Consider the following 19,132-nt stretch of genomic DNA (forward strand, 5'->3'; position numbering starts at 1 on the left):
GGGGGGGGGCAAGGTGGGAGTGGGCTTTCAATGCTGTGGATTAGGATTAGTAAAGGTTGTGTGGATGATGTTGTCTCTTTGTGTGTGAGCATTAGTGAGTCTGCACTTGAATGTAACCTCGTGTGTGTGTGTGTGTGTTTGCGCGCGCGCGTGTGCGCGTGTGCATGCAGACAGACACAGCGTCGCGCCCCGTGTGTGACAGTGGTTGTCCTAATCTGTGGAAGCAGTGGGTTGCATCCAACCAGTCCGAGCCTTGGGGACTTAGGCCAGCTAATTATAATGTATAGTGCCTGGCTGCCATGGTAACACTAGATGGTTGGTTTTTGGGGGCTACGGGGATGGGGGTAACAGTAATTCATGTACGTGGGACTGCAGCCGAGGGGGTCCTTATCTCTCGCTGCCTACAGGCGTATGGCACATGAAGATATGCAGCCGCAGTGAAATTGTCATTCATTTGAGGCAGAAGGGGACGATATTGCCTTTTATTGGACTCTTGTCTGGCAGGGAAGTGCTCTGGATGTGTGCGCACAGGTTGTGAAGTGGTTAATGGGCACACATCTTCATCATCGCCATCGCAGTATATTTGTAGTGGAATGCACACGCAGCACAACACAGTGAACGTCTCCTCTGTCTGCCTGTGTTAGATATTTCACTCTGCTTTGATTCTGGATCGGCAGCTCTCCTGTCATCTTCCATTAAAGCTTTGGAGCCATCTCTCTCTCTCTCTCCCCCTCTCTCTCTCTCTCTCTCTCTCTCTCCAGTAACTAATGTGTGGGAGTCCTGCAGCTTGCTGACCTTTAGAAGTGAGCTGTTTCTTGCATACAGTGGTTTGCATTATCTGAGGACCCAACCCATTATCATCTCGAGCAGACTGGTTGAGGGGAAGGGGGAACAAAGACCCTGGCTTAACTGGAGGGCTCGCAGGCTTTCAGACCGCAGCTACTCACTGACTTCGTTAGCATCATTTAGCATGACTGTGACATCAGGCCAGTGCAAAGCAGTGGGCTTATTTCCTGTTTGTTTTAACAGAAGGTGCATTCACTGAAACTGAACTGTGATCTTCTGAATCATTGAAAATCTTTCTGTTCTCTCCTTCTCCTGTACATTTTATCTACACAACAGAATCTGATTTACCAGTGAATGAATACCTCTGGGAGTGAATTAGTATTAGTGAGAGATAAAAAATGTCCCGTCTCTTCAGCAGAACTGGATCACAGCTCGAGGTAATCCTAGACGTGATCAGATCTGTAAATTAAATTGTGCTGTTCACCAATAGATGTTGCCTTAGTTTGAGGTTGTGTTGACTGTGGCCATGAGCCATTCACACCTCCCCACGCTACATCTCACCTAGACTGGGTAACCTGTGTGTATTGCTGTTGCTACCTGCCACATCCTGCATTCATGCGAAATTCATGTTGTTATTTTTAGAGCATTAAGCTCTTAAAGGCAGTTTGATCAGGTCGTCTGTTGTTGATGGACGGACAGTGTACAGGTCCTCATTAGTCAGAAGAGACGACAATGAATCCAGGGCTGGTTTTTTGTTTAGATGGTTTGTGTGTTTCTGGGAAAGTTTGCTCCTGTGCTGCTGTTATTCTTTCTCTATTTCATGTCAGAGAATCTCTCATGATAAGACAAGATGAGCTGTACAAGTAGGTATTATTATATTATTATTACACATAGGTCTAATAGTGAATTTGGTTTATTTTCCTTTCTGGAATTTTGTTCAAATAGTTGATTCATGAATTTGTAATCAGTTTTTTAAAACTAAAAAATATGACAAATCTGGTTCCATCTTTTCATTTGTGAAGATTTGATGCTCTTCTTTGTCAAACACGATATTAAACTGAATATTGTTGGATTTTGGACTATGAACAATGTCTTGTTAGATAAAACAAGACAGTGAAGAAGTAGCCTGTTTAAACTGCAGTCTCCTGTTTTCCCTCCATGTTTCTGCAGTGAGCCAGACAAACCTAGGCTGCTTTAAAACCTGATATTTTATTGAAATACACTCAACCCATTGTATCGGTGATCCTAAGTGGTTTAGAGACACATGTTATTGAATACAACCCTCAACTGTTCCTTGTGTAAGACAAGTACTGTGCAGCAAACATCTGTTAACAGTGTTTCCCTGTCAAACACAAATCCAGTTTAATGCTGGAACAACAGGTTCGACTGGAATCTGTCATTGTGCAGAGAGACTTCACTCTCCGAACATCTGCTCATCTGTCTCTGTGTGCACATGTGGCTGCGTGTTTTACCTGTTTTCAGTATAACTGTTTGAGGAGCAGCGTCTGTACGCTGATCACCGTCGAAGCTGGACTGATCACAGCTGACTTTCCTCCAGAGAACGCAGTCTGCCGCTCCACAGCTGCCTCTCTGACCAGCGGCTGTTTGTTGTCAGTCAGCTGGTTTACCTTTGGCTTGTGGAAGGTTTATTTTAACAAAGTGGTTGTGCGAAGAGAAAGACCTCAGAGCACCTGATGATTCACAGAAGAAGACTCCATTAAAAGCTAATGAAGCAGCAAATCAGGTGCAATAATTTCAGATGGCTCTTCTCTGTCCGTGGAGCTTAAGAGCAGCTTAGACCTGCAGATGCCGTTTTAATATCTTAAAGCTTCATATATGTCTATATGCTCACTAGAGCTCCTGTCTTAATTTTACAGCTTTTCATTTGAGGCATTTGCATAATGTGGAGTCAAATTGGTTTCCAGTGATTCTATATTGCTGCTGCTTCTGTCCTCAGAGTCTCATGTCATGTTGAAAAACTTTATGTTGACGAAGGGAACACAGGCCGGGCCGTAAAGATAGACCTTCATAAAGGCTTTTAATTTCCCCTGTGACACCACCTCCTGATAGATGCCTACGGCACGAGGGGGTGTAAAAGCTTACATGTACACCATCAGTACACAAATACACACACAATGACCACACATCTGTCAAGCCACTGATGTACTGTCACGCTGTCATGGCTCCACAGGGCCGGGGAGGCTGGCGGCAGAGCGGGAGAGTGCAGGAGGTGGGACTCCGTCTTTTTGTTTCGCCTCCTCTCTCTTGTCTTTTATCTGCTCTTCAGAGAATTGGATCTGTTATGGTTGAGCTCCCTCACATCTTTTGAGAGTGGCACTGAAGACGCAGAGGAATATCTTTGAAACCACTCTCTCTCTCTCACACACACACACACACACACACACACACACACACGCATGCACACACACTGTGTATATACAGCAAAGATGGTACAGACATGTTGTGACTCTCTCACATGCATTTTCTCCTGTTTTTAATTATCTCCCTTGGCGAACCCCTGCTCATAAACACACTTTCTACTGTAAATGTGTGTGTGTGTGTGTGTGTGTGTTCAGTCACTGCAGCCATGCTCTGCATATACAGAGGCAGTTTGCAGATCTGCTTCTCTGTGCCCACACAGTGCTCGCTGGCTGCAGGGCATGATGTAATCCCTCTCCTCCAAAGAAAAATTGCTGACCAAGGCAGCACAACTCCCCGACTGAATTCTCATACTGCAGCAGCAACTTTACTTCCTCTGACTTTACTAGTTTGCAGCCACCCCAAGCTCCTATAGATGGACAAGGGCGAGAGGTGGGAGGATGACCGTATGGATCTGAGGCTGTCTGTGCATCTTCTTTCACTTTTTGCCTCTTGCTCACACACATTCTCTGGTACGTACTGGTGCACATGAAGATGTGTGGCCTGCAGTGCTGTCATGCTGAAGCAAGAGGGAAACCATTTATAACAATCTGGTTTCGAGTCATCTTCTGTGGATTACTGATCATTACTCTTTTTTTTTATGACTTAAATGTTCTTATGATTCATAATTCCACAATACAGAAACACAACAGTCTCCAACGAGCATTAAACAGAGGAGGAAAGAAAAACAAATATATCAACAACTCCACACAAACAAACACAAAATAAATAAATCAATCAATAAGTAGAAATGTCCAGTAAACTGGATTACGGATTATTTTTGTTACCAGTTTGTTTCTTGAATTCTTTCACTGCTCTGTTTGTCTGTGCTTGAGAATATCACGATATAGTTATGAGTCAGTATCTTGAAAATCTTTTATTTCTGACTCAAATCACAAAAGTTTCATAAAAGAAATCAATACTCACCTGATTTTATTTTACATTCACTTCACATTTGAGATTTCTCTTTCAGATTTTTTGAGATTGGACAAATGTAATTTGTAATTTTTCCGCTGTGTTTTTTGTTTATTTTATTCAATAGAGAAAGAGATTAGTGAAGAAAATAATTGTCAGATTCATTGACAGTGAAATAATTATTGTTTATTTGCTGCCCCTAAACATTTCTACCATTAGAATAGTGGATTGAAAAAACAAACAACGCGTTGACAGAGGACGCAGATGTTTACATTAGTGCTGACTCACCTGTCAAGAAGTCAATAGGTTGTATTGTAGCGCCACATACACACACTCTGCTGCTGCTGTACACTGCTGTCACTGCCTTTACATTATGTATGAGAGTTGATTCAGAGGTGAAATTAGTTATCTCAGCATGCAGGTGTCTCTGTGCAGCAGACGGCTTCATTTGCATACAAACGTATTCTCGGTATTTCATGTTTCCATAGCGCAGAACGGTTAGCTGTTGATGTACAGTGCTGGTTATTTTTTTTTCTCACAGATGCTTTTGTGTATATGTGTGTGTGTGTGTGTGTGTGTGTTTTTTTTGTGTGTCCCTGCTGCTGTATTTGTGTGTTTGTGTGATGGATGCCTCTGTCAGTCCCAAGTAGCCCGGTGGACATGTTGGCTGTGTGATGTATGCCTTAGCAGGTTTCTGTAGTCCCACTCACCCAACACATCACTGCCCACACCGCTTACCTCCCCCCGGACTCACACACACACACACACAGCTCAAGAAACATTTCATTTGTGAGTGTAGAGGTGAGCTTACAGAAGCGCTCTGGCCTCTGTGATGTCGCCTGGCGGTGGCGGCGTCCCTCAGTGTGGGCGTGGTGTGTGATGTGGCACAGGAGATGTCACAGTTTTTCTTTGGTTGTTTTCTTGCTGTACAGCTGCTGCCTTCCTGGTGAGCGATCAACAGACGCTCGTGTGTTATAAATAGGTGAACACTTTGCATAGCAGACACTGTCACTCAGTCTCTTAAATGTCATCACCCCACCGGTGTTCTGTAACGATTTTACCATTTAACCCCACACGTATTAGAGACCTCCTGTTTTTATCTGCATCAGAGGCGAACACAGTGAAGACTGTAAAACGCTCGTGCTGTTGAGGATGTTTTCCTCTAATAAAAGAAGAGCAGCTGTGGTCACATGACAGAGGCCATAATCGTCAACCTTTTCTGTTGACGTTGATGGATTTCTTCATTTGTGCCAGGTTCACAGCCGGCGTGTGCTTATCCCTGCAGAGGTTGACTGTTCAGTGTGGAGGAGGGGTGGTGGTAGGATGAATTTCCTCCCCGTGCCGCCCTCGGGTGGTTTATGACTCAGGAACCTCAGTTTTAAAAGTTTCTCTTGTCCTCTGGTATAAATAGTTCAGTCCTGCCAGGAACACCAGCTGCTGCCTGACACAACCAAAAAGCTTGTTGGCAAGCAGGAAACATTTGCATCAATCTAGCCAGTTGTCATGGCAGCCTTTGTTCTTGCCATGGAAACGAGGGCCGGTAACTGAGAGCGACAGGTGGATGTAGAGCTGTCCGTCAGGAGAGGTCAACAGTGAAGGTGATGTGAGCTGACACTGGGCTGGGTGATGGTATAGAGGGGTAGCAGGGGGGTAGCAGGGGGGTAGCAGGGAGGTAACAGGGGCAGGACCGCAGATTTAACTGGTTCATTATCAATATTTGTTATTTACTATCTGCACTGACACACACACCACAGCAGTGATTCTCTGGAGAACCTCTGGACTTCCTGTGTCACTGGGATCCATTGATTCTCTGCTACCAGCTGTCAGTGGTGAAAATCACATCAGAGGGTACTTGTGTATTGATGAAACGCACTGCATTATGGGTTATTTAGTTAAATCATAGTGTCTAAAGTCTAGCGTGCCACTCAGCCCTCCACCTCTGACTTCCTTAATGGGTCACATAGGAACTGTTGCATTTTTTCCCCCTTTAACTACACATCACTTATACTTTACTCCGTTATCTGAAGCATATCATGACATTTGAGTGTTTCAAGGTTCCAGGAAGAGACTGGACTTTTTGTCAGTACATAAAATCTAATTGGAGGTACTTGAACTTGAACTTGTCAGTGAACATTTAGTGTGCTGCTTTATGTTTTAGGCAGGAGAAGCTCCTGCTGGTGCAGGATTTGAGCGTCTGCGGCTGAGCGCTGTTGTATTCACATGCTGTATCAACAAGCAGATCTCTGAGGCTGTACTTCACTGCAAGGCTTGGCTTGTTCGTTACTCAGCAACACACTGACATGCTCAGGTTTAGCATGTGTAATGTTTGCAGTATTCACCGTCTTCAGTTCGGCATGCTAACATACTAGCATTACAAAACCTCTGAGGGGTACACGAACATCTGAACGAGACTTCATGGGGAACCATCTAATAGTTGCCACGACATTCAACACAAAACCATTAATGTGAAGAGGAAGTCTGTGTTGAAGTTCAAGTCATTCCTAACTGGCTAATAGATCGATATTATCCACCGCACCACAACAGTCACACCACGACAGATCAAACCTGGACGATCAAACAGTGACGTTGTGACGGTGTCAGTAATAACATTAACAGTAGCTCTGTTCTATTCAAGTGTCCCAGTTAGACAGTGTGACAGTGAAGCAGCAGACCTGACGTAATGCCCAGCCATTTGTGTTATTGCTCCGCTCTGTGACGTCAACACTGGCAGGGGTTTGGCATCTTTACTACTTCTCTGATTTGTTTCACTGCATTTTACTTTGATCCCATTCTAATAAATTTCCTTCCATCTCCACGAGGAACGAGCTGCTCTGAAACTGCTGAGTTCGTTTCCTGAGTTAGGTTCAAAGACTTCTGCACACGGTAACACAGGCAGTGTGTGTGTGTGTGTGTGTGTGTGTATGTGTGTGAGAGACTGTGTGTGTGTCTCTGTCTCTGTGTGTGTGTGTGTGTGTGTGTGTGTGTGTGTTTACCCCGTTTGAAAGGTTTTCCAGTGCAAGCCATTCCTCATTAACTGGAGCCTCATTGAGCTAACCCCATCAGCACACACCAGAGCCTCGGAGTAATTGTGTGGAGCATGTATCTGTGGTGTAAGTGACACGGGGACGGTGTCTGTGTTTCCCCCATGGGCTGCACTAATTTCCCTAAGCACCGTGTGGAGCGCATAGGAGGTCGAGAGAGAGAGAGAGAGAGACTGACACACAGAGAGAGAGAGAGAGACTGACAGAGAGAGAGAGAGAGAGAAACATGAAATACACAGACTGGTGTAGCTCGAAAAGTATGTGAACCCCTTGGTTAATTACAATAACAACAAGCTAACTGGAGTTATCTAACCTGGAGTCTGATCAATGAACTGGATGTGTGGGTCAGAGCTGCTTTCACTTATAAAAGAGCAGGTTGAGTTTGCAGTTCACAAGAAGCATCTGCTGATGTCACAAAAAGACACCAGAAACGTGGAAGTGGACGTTCAGCTAAGATGACTTCGAACACAGACGCTCAGTGAGCTGTAAAAGAAGCCCAGGGTAAAGGTCAAAGACATAAAGGGATCACTGGAGCTAGTTAACATCTCTGTTCATGAATTTGCCTAACGCAAATCATGCTGCATGGCAGGAAGCCATGTTCCATGCCGCTAATCTGCAAATACATAAACATCACTGCTCACCTGGAGTTTGTCAAAGAGCAGCCTGACACTCCGCAACACGACATGGGAAAATGTTTTGTTGACTGATGCAGCTAATGTTGAGTTGTTTGGGAAGAACATGCAGCTCCATGTATGGTAGAAAAAGGCCAATGCATACCAACACGAAAACATCATCCCAACAATCAAGCACAGCTGTAGGAAGACCGGTCCAGACTTCCTCCTGAACAAGGTGCAGGTGTGATCTGCAGCTACTGGAGGAGCTGGATCCAGGTTACTGCTGCCAAAGGAGGTTTGACCAGTTCTTAAATCCAAGGGTTCACTTACTTATTCACCAGCTCTGTGAATGTTTAATGAGTGTGTTTAAAAAAAGACACAGAAGATCGTAAATGTTTTGTGACTTAGATGGAAATCGCGTCACATTTTATGAGCAGTTAATGCAGAAAACCGAGCGGGGAGGTTGTACATTCAAGTATCTCTGCTAAAGTGACTTTAGATAGTAGCTGCCACATTAAAAGGAAGAAGCAGAAGAGGTGGTTTGGCTTTCATTAGGTAGTGGCTGCAGTACCTACAATAACTACAGTCTATATCCTCAACGTTACATCTCCATTCTAATCAAAGCTTTTACTCCTTTAAAGCTCCATGCAGGACATTCCTGCCTCTGTCAGCACATGCAGGATATGAAGAGCATGGATGTGGTTTTATCTTGCTCACAGTCTGTTGTCAGTGGTGTGTTCATACTCTCCCTCCGTTCAGCTAATGGTACACTAATGGCTGTCAGCTCTTTTTTAACGGGCCTTGAAGAATACGTTTTCGCGGGTGGCTCTTAGCTGTTTGTGAGTCTGAGCAGTGACTCTCAGCTCTGTCATTTGGTACAACTCTGTGTCCATTTGTCAGACACTGAAACTCTTGTATGCTCACTCAGGATGACCTTTTGATGTTTCACAGGAAAACCTATGAAAGAATTTCCTCGGTGAGCTCAGCTGACATTAATGACACAGTCACACTTTCACAACAGAGATGGGATCCAGTAGAAACACCGACGTGAAGCTGGCCACTGATGGATGAATATATTCAAACGGTTCTTAACAGTTAATCACGGCTAAGTTCATCGCTAGAAGCTTGTGTTAGCCTGCAACAACAACATGATTCGACTTCACTAATCCACAGCTGGCGTCACTGCAGCAGCTCACTCTGCTTTAATTTATGTTTCTTGATAAGAACAAGAGGAATTCTTTATTTGCCAAGTATGTTTTTATACACACACACACACACACACACACCTGGCGCATTTTGGGGATTAGATGCTTTGCTCAAGGGTACTTCAGGCGTGGATATTTCCTGTTTCCTGCTCATTCAGGGAATTGAACAGGCAACCTTTGGGTCCCACACTCCTCTAACCTCTAGGCCACGGCTGCATCCAAAGCTTCAGTTAGTTCCTCATATTACAGCACACAGAGAACCTAACACCAAGCACATGCATCCATACCACTGAGTGTAATGGCTGCTTGCCCTTAAACCATAACAGGACAGTCTTTACTGCTCAGCTGGGCAGTGACAATATTCAGGTCACAGAGAAACATATTGATGCCTAACCACATTTTATAGCTTCCATACAGCCACTGCTGTTTCTGAGCGTGTGTGTTTGTTGCTTCCTCTTAGGCAGGTGGGTGTTCTTGAATACAACATTGTTGCCTTCATTTGAATGAGTCCTATCTGACAGATTTAGAACAGTGGAAGTATTGAGCACTGAACAACTCTAAACCGGCTCTCTGATTTTCATATCCCGAGCTTCTCGGTTGTTTGTGTTGTTGCATCTGACTCGAAGAAATGGGACAAGCAGGACTTTAGTCGTGACATTAGGTTTGCTCGACGGCTTCGGTGAAATGGCTGACTGCCAGTGAAGGTGTTTTGGTCACACATCGCTCACACACACACACACACACACACACACACACACACACACACACACACACACAGACACGCTCATGGCTTTCTTCTTTGAGGCTGCGTGTGTCATCCGCTCTCTCTTCTCCAGTGATGGTAAGTCAGGCCGCCCTGCGTTTGGCTGTGTGGTTTCTCTGGTCTGTGGATGTGTTTGTGTGTGTGTGTGTGTGTGTGTGTGTGTGTGTGTGTGTGTGTGTGTGTGTGTGTGTGTGTGTGAGACAACCTTATATAGCTTCACTTTGCCAGACCTAGGCTCTATTGATTTATCAATGGACTCTTCCTCCTATAAATGTCAATCCTTCTACCTGCCGTTGTGTCCTGTTTAATCGCATGTCATGTTGAGTTTGTCCCCGTGTTAACCTTGAGAAATACGTGTGTGTGTATGTTTGCAGACTGCTGTATTGAGCAGTAATAACAGGTTAGGGCTGATGAATCCTCTCCACTAAAAAAAAGAACCCTCTCTCTCTCTGTGGTCTGACAGTGCAGCATTGATTTTCCTGCTCGTCACGCACGGGGATTGTCAGGGTGCATTAGCTGACCGAGGCAGCCTACGTTTTGTGTCAGTGTGCAGAGAAACATGTGCACGTGCAGACTTCTGTTAGTGGCTCATGTACATGTGAGTGTGGTGGTGTTTACAGCAGCACGGCAATACTGACGAGTGATGGTGTATAATCGTGATGTCGGAGCTTCTGCTTCATAGTGTTTAATGTACACTTGTCTGGGAAAACGTGTCATACTGAACAAGAACTCTGAGAATATATTCATTTTTAGAGAACTTGTAATTTTCAACTTATTTCTAGATTATTGTTGGCTGTGTTTAAAAAAGGAGAGTAGAACAAGACCCCGTTTAGTTGATAAGGTGTTCTTTACACCAGTGACTCCCTAAGGGGTCAAGGTATAAATCTTAAGGGTCATTTTACCTTTTCAGGTCTCTAAAGATTATTCAAATAAACCAGTCTTAGAGGGAGGAGTCTCTTTTTGGTTGAACTGGTCAAAACCCTCACACATATTGAGGAGGGGTCCCATCTAAAAATAGCTTTGTTTTAAGGGTTATAAGCTCAGAAACCTGGGAGTCATTGCTCCGGTGCAACTGAATAAAACATTGAGAACATGCGCTCAGCCACACTGCTGTCATCTTCAACAGCTGGTGTGATTTCTCTGTGGCCACAAGTCTGGACACATACGCTACACACACTCACACAGTTTTGTCACACTTTGTCTCAGCTGCTGGTGACGAAGTGTTCGGATGTGGAGAACAGAAATCTCCTTTGAGCTCAACATTAAAAACAAGAAGGATTTGTGATCGTCTCAGTACGACAGTAATTCAGTGAAGGGCTTTGTGATGGGCTAAAGAAAGCTGGAGCCACCTTTGTGGACTCAGTGGACCTGCACAGGTCATCAGTGTTATAAAGAATGACACAATGGAGGGGAACGTACCGTGTTCACTGTAGTTAAGATGAGAGATGTGCAGGCAGTGTGGTGATCCGCTGACCTTTGTTCTGGTGCCGTAACAAGGTTCATATTTGTGGTTCAGTGCAGTATCTTGACAACTGTCGGATGGTTTGCCATGAAACTGACATTGATGATCTCTTAACTTTTCATCCATCAGCATCATCAAAACATTCATCAGCCTCAGATATCCTCTGAGTGTAGTGCTAACTGGCAGATGTTAGCATGCTAACATGCTAGAGTAGGATTGTGAACATGGTTAACATTGTGCTGTACCTGCTAAATATCAACATGCTAGCATACACATTGAGAGTGTGTTAAGATTGCGTTGTGAGCATTGAGCTCAAAGCATCACTGTAACTGTAGACTTCTTCTTCTTCTTCTTTTTCTTCTGGTATTTAAACAATAAGCTCATTGACATGCATTATTTAATTTCCTCCTTTTTTAACAAACCCTCATCCTCTTGTATATTGGATACTTTCTGCAGTAAAACTGTTTCATTTCTACACTAGTGCCACCGTACCAACTTCCTAGTCTGAGAATCTGCAGGGAGTCTGCACGCAAGCTGTACATTCGACTCTGCGGTGCCCTGGACAACATTCACAGACGTTCCCTACGCAGAGGGCGTATTATAAAAATACACATTAATCAGCTAATAATTCAATGAACGCAGTGAGCCCGGTTGTTATTGAGATGCTCCTCATGGATGATGAACTCTGTGTAGCTCGGGGGCAGTCAGAGAAAAATGAGAAAAGTGACCTCGTTGTAAATTCCCCTCTGTGACAAAAACACATCAATACAGACGCGTTTCAGCCTTGTTTGTAGGTGGATGGAAGCTGAGCTGTAGTCATGACTTCAGACATTCAACCTTGGAATAAGAGCCTTTTTTTCCCACAATATTTTTATTTTTATAAATTGTTTATTTTATAGATTTGAACATCATGAAATACAGGCTCTAGCATTTGTAAAATATACTTCATACTTCAGCATATAATAGCTGCATTCACTCTGAACATAGTAAGAAATAAAAATAAATAAATAAATAAAAAACAAGCAAACAAACGCTCCTCTTATCTTAACATTCGGCAATCTATGCAAAATGGGGTGTATTAATTGTAATGATACAAAGTACAACAAGTGAGTAGAAGAAGAGAGAAAGAAAATAATTAAATAAATAAATGAATGATGGTGTGATGTCGGGGTAGTATAGGAGTAATTTTGATCAGGTGCAGTATTTAAACATAGTTTTAATGAACTATAATGAGAACGTGCTTCTGTTTTCATCCTGCTGGTTTCTGTCTGAGAGAGCTGATAAATCCACCTTAAACATATGGTTGTGTTTCCAGATCATGTGCAGTGATATTCACTGATTGGTCCTGAGACTGAGCTGTGGAATAACCAATGAAGATACTGATTTTCTACACGGGAGCGTATATTACCAGCAATATTTCTGTCTGTTTGATCGGCTCCGGTCTGCGACCGTGGCGAGTCTCGGTCTGATCTGGTCTCAGTGGCTGAACAGCAGCGGCAAAGAGACGCTTCCACTCTCGCCCTCCCTCTTGTATCCGCTGCTCTCCCTGTACCTCTGTCTTGCATTAATATGTCTAATCAGACGTAATGAGGATGAATGATGCCCACTCACACACTAAACTGCACTCAGAGTTTTATTCAAACACAGTATGGCTGTAATGACGCACATTAACAGTTTAACACACACAAACACAGAGCCGACATTAAACCAGCGAATGCATGAGAGCTCATGTAAGGAAGCAAAGAAGCACGGCAGTCGACATTCAGCCCGTTTGCTCTGACTCTGTCCTCCATGATGGACTGGCTCTCTGCTCCGCACATTGGAGACTGTATTTCTGAACGGTTTCTGCTGCTTATTGATGTTTCTGCGAATAGAAATGAATCATGGCCAACGTCTTTGTAACAGAGGCAACAGACCTCAGCGTTTGTCTAGACATGATCGTTTTGTTGAGGGCACTTTTTGTGCAATCTTTTTTTTTTTTTTATCCCGTTCAGGGTCACTGAGGGCATGGCACCTCTCCCAGCATGCATTGGGCGAGAACCAGTCTATAGCAGGGCTAACACACTAAAGAAACACAAACTCAAGCTCGCACCTTCAGGCAATTCAGAGTTTCCAGTTCACCCGTGCAGAACGCTGGCATGCAACGTTCAGCATGCGATCGTCAGCGGGAACATTGAGCCTCGCTCTCAGTCTAAATCTGCTTCCTGCTCACAGTTCACTTTCCAAACATCAGCCGTGAACTGCGAGGAGATGTGAGGATTTGGGAATGTGTGTCATTACTGAGAGCCGCAACATCAGGTGAACGTCTGAGATGGCAACAACAGTTCTCTCTCGTATGCTTCGATACACACCCTCTCACACACACTCTTTCACACACAGTTTCATACACACACTCTCTTACTCACACTCGTGTAATGTTAGCAGATTGGGACAGACTAGCATGTGAGGAGGCCAGAAGGTGTATGGAAGAATCAGATTGGAGGGGAGAGAAAGATGGAGGGAAAGAAAGCAAACAAATCTGTGCACATAAACTCTCTCACACACACACACACACACACACACCCACACCCCTCTTCACCTTAATGTCTCTACACGTGTCGTCTCGCAGCGCTCCAGCGCTCTGTGTTTTTTGTGAATGCTTCACTAAGTCAGCTGAGGCCCAAACGCACCATTTGTCAGCTCTTTGCCCGTCAGCCACAGATGAACCATATGGCAGCTCTGACTCTCCGTGGTCCAAACGCTCACATGCAACTAACAGATGGAGGGATTATTTATTTATTTATTTATATGTTTGTTTGATTGACAGGTGGGCGGTGCAGGGACTGTGGGGGTATGGTGCGTGTGAGTAGGTGACAGACGGTGGTGGTCGGCCACTCTAAGCACCCATCAACATTAGCTTGATGGTGGGTGTCGTCTTTTGTGGTTCGTCTTCTTGCACACATGCATGCTCTCGTGCACACTCTAGCACACCTCAGCGCAGGTTATGCGCAGGCAGATAGTCACACCTACGCACAAACATTTGGTTCTTCTTTTACAGCTGCTATATGGCTTTTTGTAATAGTCACAGATAGTTACACAAGCTTTTGTGCGGGCACTTCTTCTATTCCACGTTCATGAAAGGAATGTTCTGTATCAGGTAGATGAGCAGGAGTTGTTTCCCATCAGGGTAAAACAAAAAGTAACATCCTAGAAATTCAGTTTCCTTTATTTCACCAGGTAACGTCCCACTGAGATTTTAAATCTCATTTTCAAGAGAGACCCGCCAGGTGCAGGCAAACATCTTTGTGTATGTGTTTGCAATTTTCACTTACTTAAATAAAATCCCTGCTTTTCGTTATAGTATGTGACTGACTGTCCATCAAAGACACACCTCTCTAATAAGACAACAGATAAAAAGATGTCAATGTGCGTTACACAGGCTTTTTATATCTCTCCATGCTTCTGTGTTGTTCTACTGTTTTCTTCGTCAGTGTCCTTTTGAAGTCGGTGCAGGAGTTGTTTCAGAGTCAGCGTTGTTCCCTTCCACTGGAGCTGTCACTGCTGCTCAGAGCCCGACGCCAGCGTTGTCACAGGACATGAATTTCAACCTCAATACCGACACTAAGCCTAATGTTTAACAGTTCAAGACTGTGATAACACCAAAACAAAATTAAATTCAAATGAAGCAAGTTACACGTGCAGTTTGCTGCTCTGTAGCTTCCTCGGCACAGAAGGTGACTGAGGGAGTCTGTCTCTGAGGTTCGGTTCAGCCGGACTGTTTCATGCTGTTGTTGGCATGTTCATGTTTTCAGCTTGTTGATGAGCTTTAGCTTCAGTCTCAGTCTGTGACTCACGGTGATTATTCCATTCTTCAGTCGTCTTTGAACTATTAAAACTTCCACTTGCCCTCTGCTCGTATAAATTGTCTCCAGAAGTTTCAGCTGTCGTTTCCTCTTTGTGTTTCTGTCACAGCGCCGCAGCCGAACATTTCAAATGAAGCCATACAACGTGCTCTTTACCCTCTTGGTTAGATTCACATCTCCACACACAGCTAACAGAATAAGTGGTGGGTGAGTCACTGGAGCCCAGCGACGGCCTTGTTCTGTGGTGAAATGCTAACTGACATCTCTCTCTCTCTTTCTCTCTCCCTCTCTCTGTCCTCCAGATTTTAACTACAACACAGATGGCTACGAGGGAGACGGGGCGGAGGACGGCAAGTCTCAGGATGGCTCGGAGACGCTGCCCTATATAGATGAATCGCCCACCATGTCTCCCCAGCTGTGCGCACCCCAAGGGCCCGATGGAGAAACGGTCTCCCCTACGCCACCAGAGGGCCTGCTGCCTGGGGTAAGAACACACACACACACACACAATGTGTATAGGTTGACATCAGTGGCAGTCCTCCACATCCTCCTTCAGTAGAATAATGTGACAGATGGGAGAGAGAGGGGACGTGCGACATAAATCATGGGCTCGATGTTTCATTGTGTGCTTACACACTAGATGACTGATCAGTGGTCACAGGTGCAACACGCCTCCAGGCTCGTTTCTTCAGCGCAGTATGCAAAGATCCTAAAAGGGCTTGAATAAATATACTGCCGGTTTTGTAGATGAGATCTTTTTCCGAAGTATTCCCTGAGTTGTTAGATCGATTCCTCACATCACAAGGAACTACGGATTTCAACTATCACAGTTTTAAAATCAACTCCCAGAGGCTTGAAATGCCTGGAATATTCAACCCAGCTGAACAATGAAACATTATCTTTGCACGGTGATGCAAATGTGAGCAGCGACTGTTTTGAAGACTCTTCCTGATGATGCTTTCAAGTGTTGCTGGAAAGTCAAGCGCTCAGCACATGATAGAATATCTTGAACAACATCAAAGGGCATTGACAGTTTTTCTAAAAGTCTAACATTTTACATTATGGACACCCTGACTTCCTGTTAAATCTGATCTGTCATCAGTTGGTGTTTCTCCTTGTTAAAAGCAGTAGGAGCTTCACCTGGGATGGTTTCACTCCCGATGACTCTGGTGACTCTGTGATGACAGTCTTTCTGCGCTGCTTCCTGAAGTAAGTCGCCGGATCTTGACCCGGTGTAATTGTTAACGATTAGCCACAACAGCTGGACTGCCTGCAGCGCACTGCAGGTGTCACATTCACTGCAGCAGGAAATGACCAGTGACCCAGATGGCTTTGACGCCACCAGCACCGGTCTGCCAGTCTGTGGTGTAAGAGGAGAATATGTTTGAGTACCGTGTTTATGCACAAGGTTGTAATTTTTTTTAAACATTGCCTCCGTCTTTGGCGCTAAGTGGCCAGTGCTGATAATATTTCTCAGGCATCACATGTCAGTCAGTCAGTGTTGTGTGTGTTCTGGCTTTATTTTCACTTTACAGTATATCTACAGTACAGGAGTTACAACTGAAATACTATTATTTGCTCTTGTGTTTATTCAAAATAATCTGCTGCTGCTGGAAATATAAAACACTGTTTTCTGTGTTTTTGCTAGGAAATATTAACAGTCATTTAGAACAGCTGATGTCATATGTTAATTTCTGGTAGAGAGTACCACTGTGTACTACTGGTATAAAAGTGCTGAAGGCTTTTATCTGCATATTTCAGTGTCCTGTCACTGACTCGCCCCGTCCTTCATATCAGTGGGTCAGAGGTTAGCAGTGCTCTCTTCATGCGTCGCAGCTGTGTGTGCGTTTGTATGACTGTGAATGTGCGTCCTGTGTGACCACTTGTGTGTCTGACGCTGTGAGTGGGTGCTTCGGCATCCCGAGGACACTCAGCGGGAGTCATGTTGACCCTGACCTGACACACACACACACACACACACACACACACACAGAGAGAGAGGGGGAGAGAAAAAGTGGCTGGCACTTGCACTTCACACATCACAGCAGCTTTGACGTGCAGCATGAAAAAGTCTGAATGAAAGCGACAGCAGTCGTGGGCGAGTGGCTCAGACTTTTGTCATGTGATTTACATCTTCACACTCTGAGGAATTCTTCTGGAAATTCTCACTTTTGTAGAAATGTCTCACATCACCTTTCCCATTTCCACTTCCATCCATTCACACTCTTTACATCTTCACCTGCTGGTTAAACCTGCCTGCTGCCTCTGCTTGTTCCCAGCTGTCCTGTTATCACTGCGTGGTCAAAGTAATATAAATACAGTGTGATTTTGATCGTTGGTCTTATTGTAATAGTGGTAATTTATTAATTATTAATCTTCGTTATCTATTACATTCATTGTGAGTGTGCGCTTGTGTAGATGGAGATGTGTCTCCATCTAGTGGCAAGTTTAGGTAAGGACAGAGCAGACAGGACATTTTCACATGTTGAAAACTATTTGAAAAAAGAGTTGAACAACTGTTGCTGGAGTCTAGATCTCAGGAATTTAGTATCTTCAAAGAAAATGAATGATATTTTCATCACCACTACAAAGGAATGCAGTTTCAAGTGAGTGAACCTTAGGTTGCTCTTAAAGATTAGAGAAGTTGGGAGATTCTTCAGGCACTTTTAGTGAGAGCAAAAACAAAACTCAAACTGTACATTGACTAATAGTTAAAAATGCCAACTGGTTTTGACCTCACAGGCTTTTCGTCAAGGTCCTAAACAGTCTAATCTTTCCACCCTCACCTTTGAGGCCGTTGTGTCGTGCTTGATGTTGAGGCGAAATTATCTAGATTTGTAGTTCTGATGGTGTTGTTGTATAAATCCACCCACTCTGTCTTGTATGTGTCTCCTGACCCCTACACTTAAGTAGTAAATTGTGTCAGACGCGTTCATAGAGCCCACTGGTTTGATGCTGGAAGAGGTTGTTTGTGGAGAATCGATGTGAAACGCTGCTGTGGCGTGGACTAAAGGTCTTTCCACTGAAGGTGCCCTCCCCTCTCTGCCTTGTTAAGTCGCCCTTTCCTTCCGCTGATTTTGCACGACAGCGCCAACGTTGACACCTCCATGCCAAGATACATACATTCAGCATGTGTAGCATGCAAAAGCTCGAGTCCCTCCCTTGTTGCTCTGCTTAAGGTTTCTTTCCCCTTTCACCCCTCCTTTAAGAGCTTTACTTATTTAAGTGGGGGGTGTTGTATGAGGCAAATTCTTGATTTTGGGTTATATGAATAAATAAAAGTGTCTTGACTTGTTTTATGCTTTTCCTTTCTTCCTCCTCTTTCTTGTCTGACTTTATTTTCTTTTGTTTGTCTTCCACCCATTTGATCGTTTCTCTGCCCACATTAATTACTAATACTGGTGGTGACCCAGAAATACAAGCCACAAGCAAATTTTATTTTCCCCAACACTCTTCCAAGTCCATGGCCTGTAAAATAAGTTTGACCTAAATAATGCAGCCAACATGGTGAACAACCTGAAGGACTAGCCTGGATTCAGCAAGATTATTCTACTAAAGTCTTCAACCAGAGTGTCAAAGAAAGAGATTGGGGGGGGGGGTGTAGAGCAGTTCTGGGTGTCACTTCCTGTGAAGTGGCATCTAGGGGTCAGGAGCAGGGTGAGAGGTTGTGGTGACTGGATTCATTCATAAACACACTGCTAAGTCTCACATCAAATCATCTTGACTCTAGTTTGTTCACATTTTCAGTTTCATTTCATTTCCTGCATCCAGAGTTATTGACTTTCCTCACAGCTGGTCTCTGTGCTCACAAACACTGTTTTATGTTTGAACCCCATGTTCTGCCTGTGTGAAACTGCTGTAGCTGGTGAACTATGTGACCTGTAATTAGAATCAGCCGCAGCAGCAGCAGCACATTAGCTGGTCTCAGCTCAACATCCAAGGCTCTCAGCAGATCAATAAAGAGACAATGGCCAGAGAGGAGGAGACGGAGATGAACTGTGTAACAGTCGGTGGTCTGAGAGAGAGAGAGAGAGAGAGAGAGAGAGAGAGAGAGAGAGAGAGAGAGAGAGAGAGAGAGAGAGAGAG

At 44.3% G+C, this 19,132-nt stretch overlaps 1 protein-coding gene across 3 annotated transcripts in view; it reads left to right on the plus strand.

The window, feature by feature from the left end:
• abr (ABR activator of RhoGEF and GTPase) overlaps nucleotides 1–19,132 on the plus strand; it is a 119,910-nt gene that overhangs the window by 31,003 nt on the left and 69,775 nt on the right. For 2 of the 3 annotated variants that reach the window (XM_023418241.2, XM_023418242.2), the window contains exon 2: nucleotides 15,349–15,530. In XM_023418241.2, coding sequence (XP_023274009.1) covers nucleotides 15,349–15,530 — 182 coding nt within the window. Of the gene's footprint in view, nucleotides 1–9,726; nucleotides 9,821–15,348; nucleotides 15,531–19,132 lie in introns of those variants that run through there. The other variant, XM_087177131.1, reaches the window with a different exon arrangement.

This window comes from Seriola lalandi, unplaced genomic scaffold, assembly GCF_002814215.2.
Source record: "Seriola lalandi dorsalis isolate HSWRI2012SDOR001 ecotype SW California unplaced genomic scaffold, Sedor1 jcf7180002054581, whole genome shotgun sequence".
Taxonomy (NCBI): domain Eukaryota; kingdom Metazoa; phylum Chordata; class Actinopteri; order Carangiformes; family Carangidae; genus Seriola; species Seriola lalandi.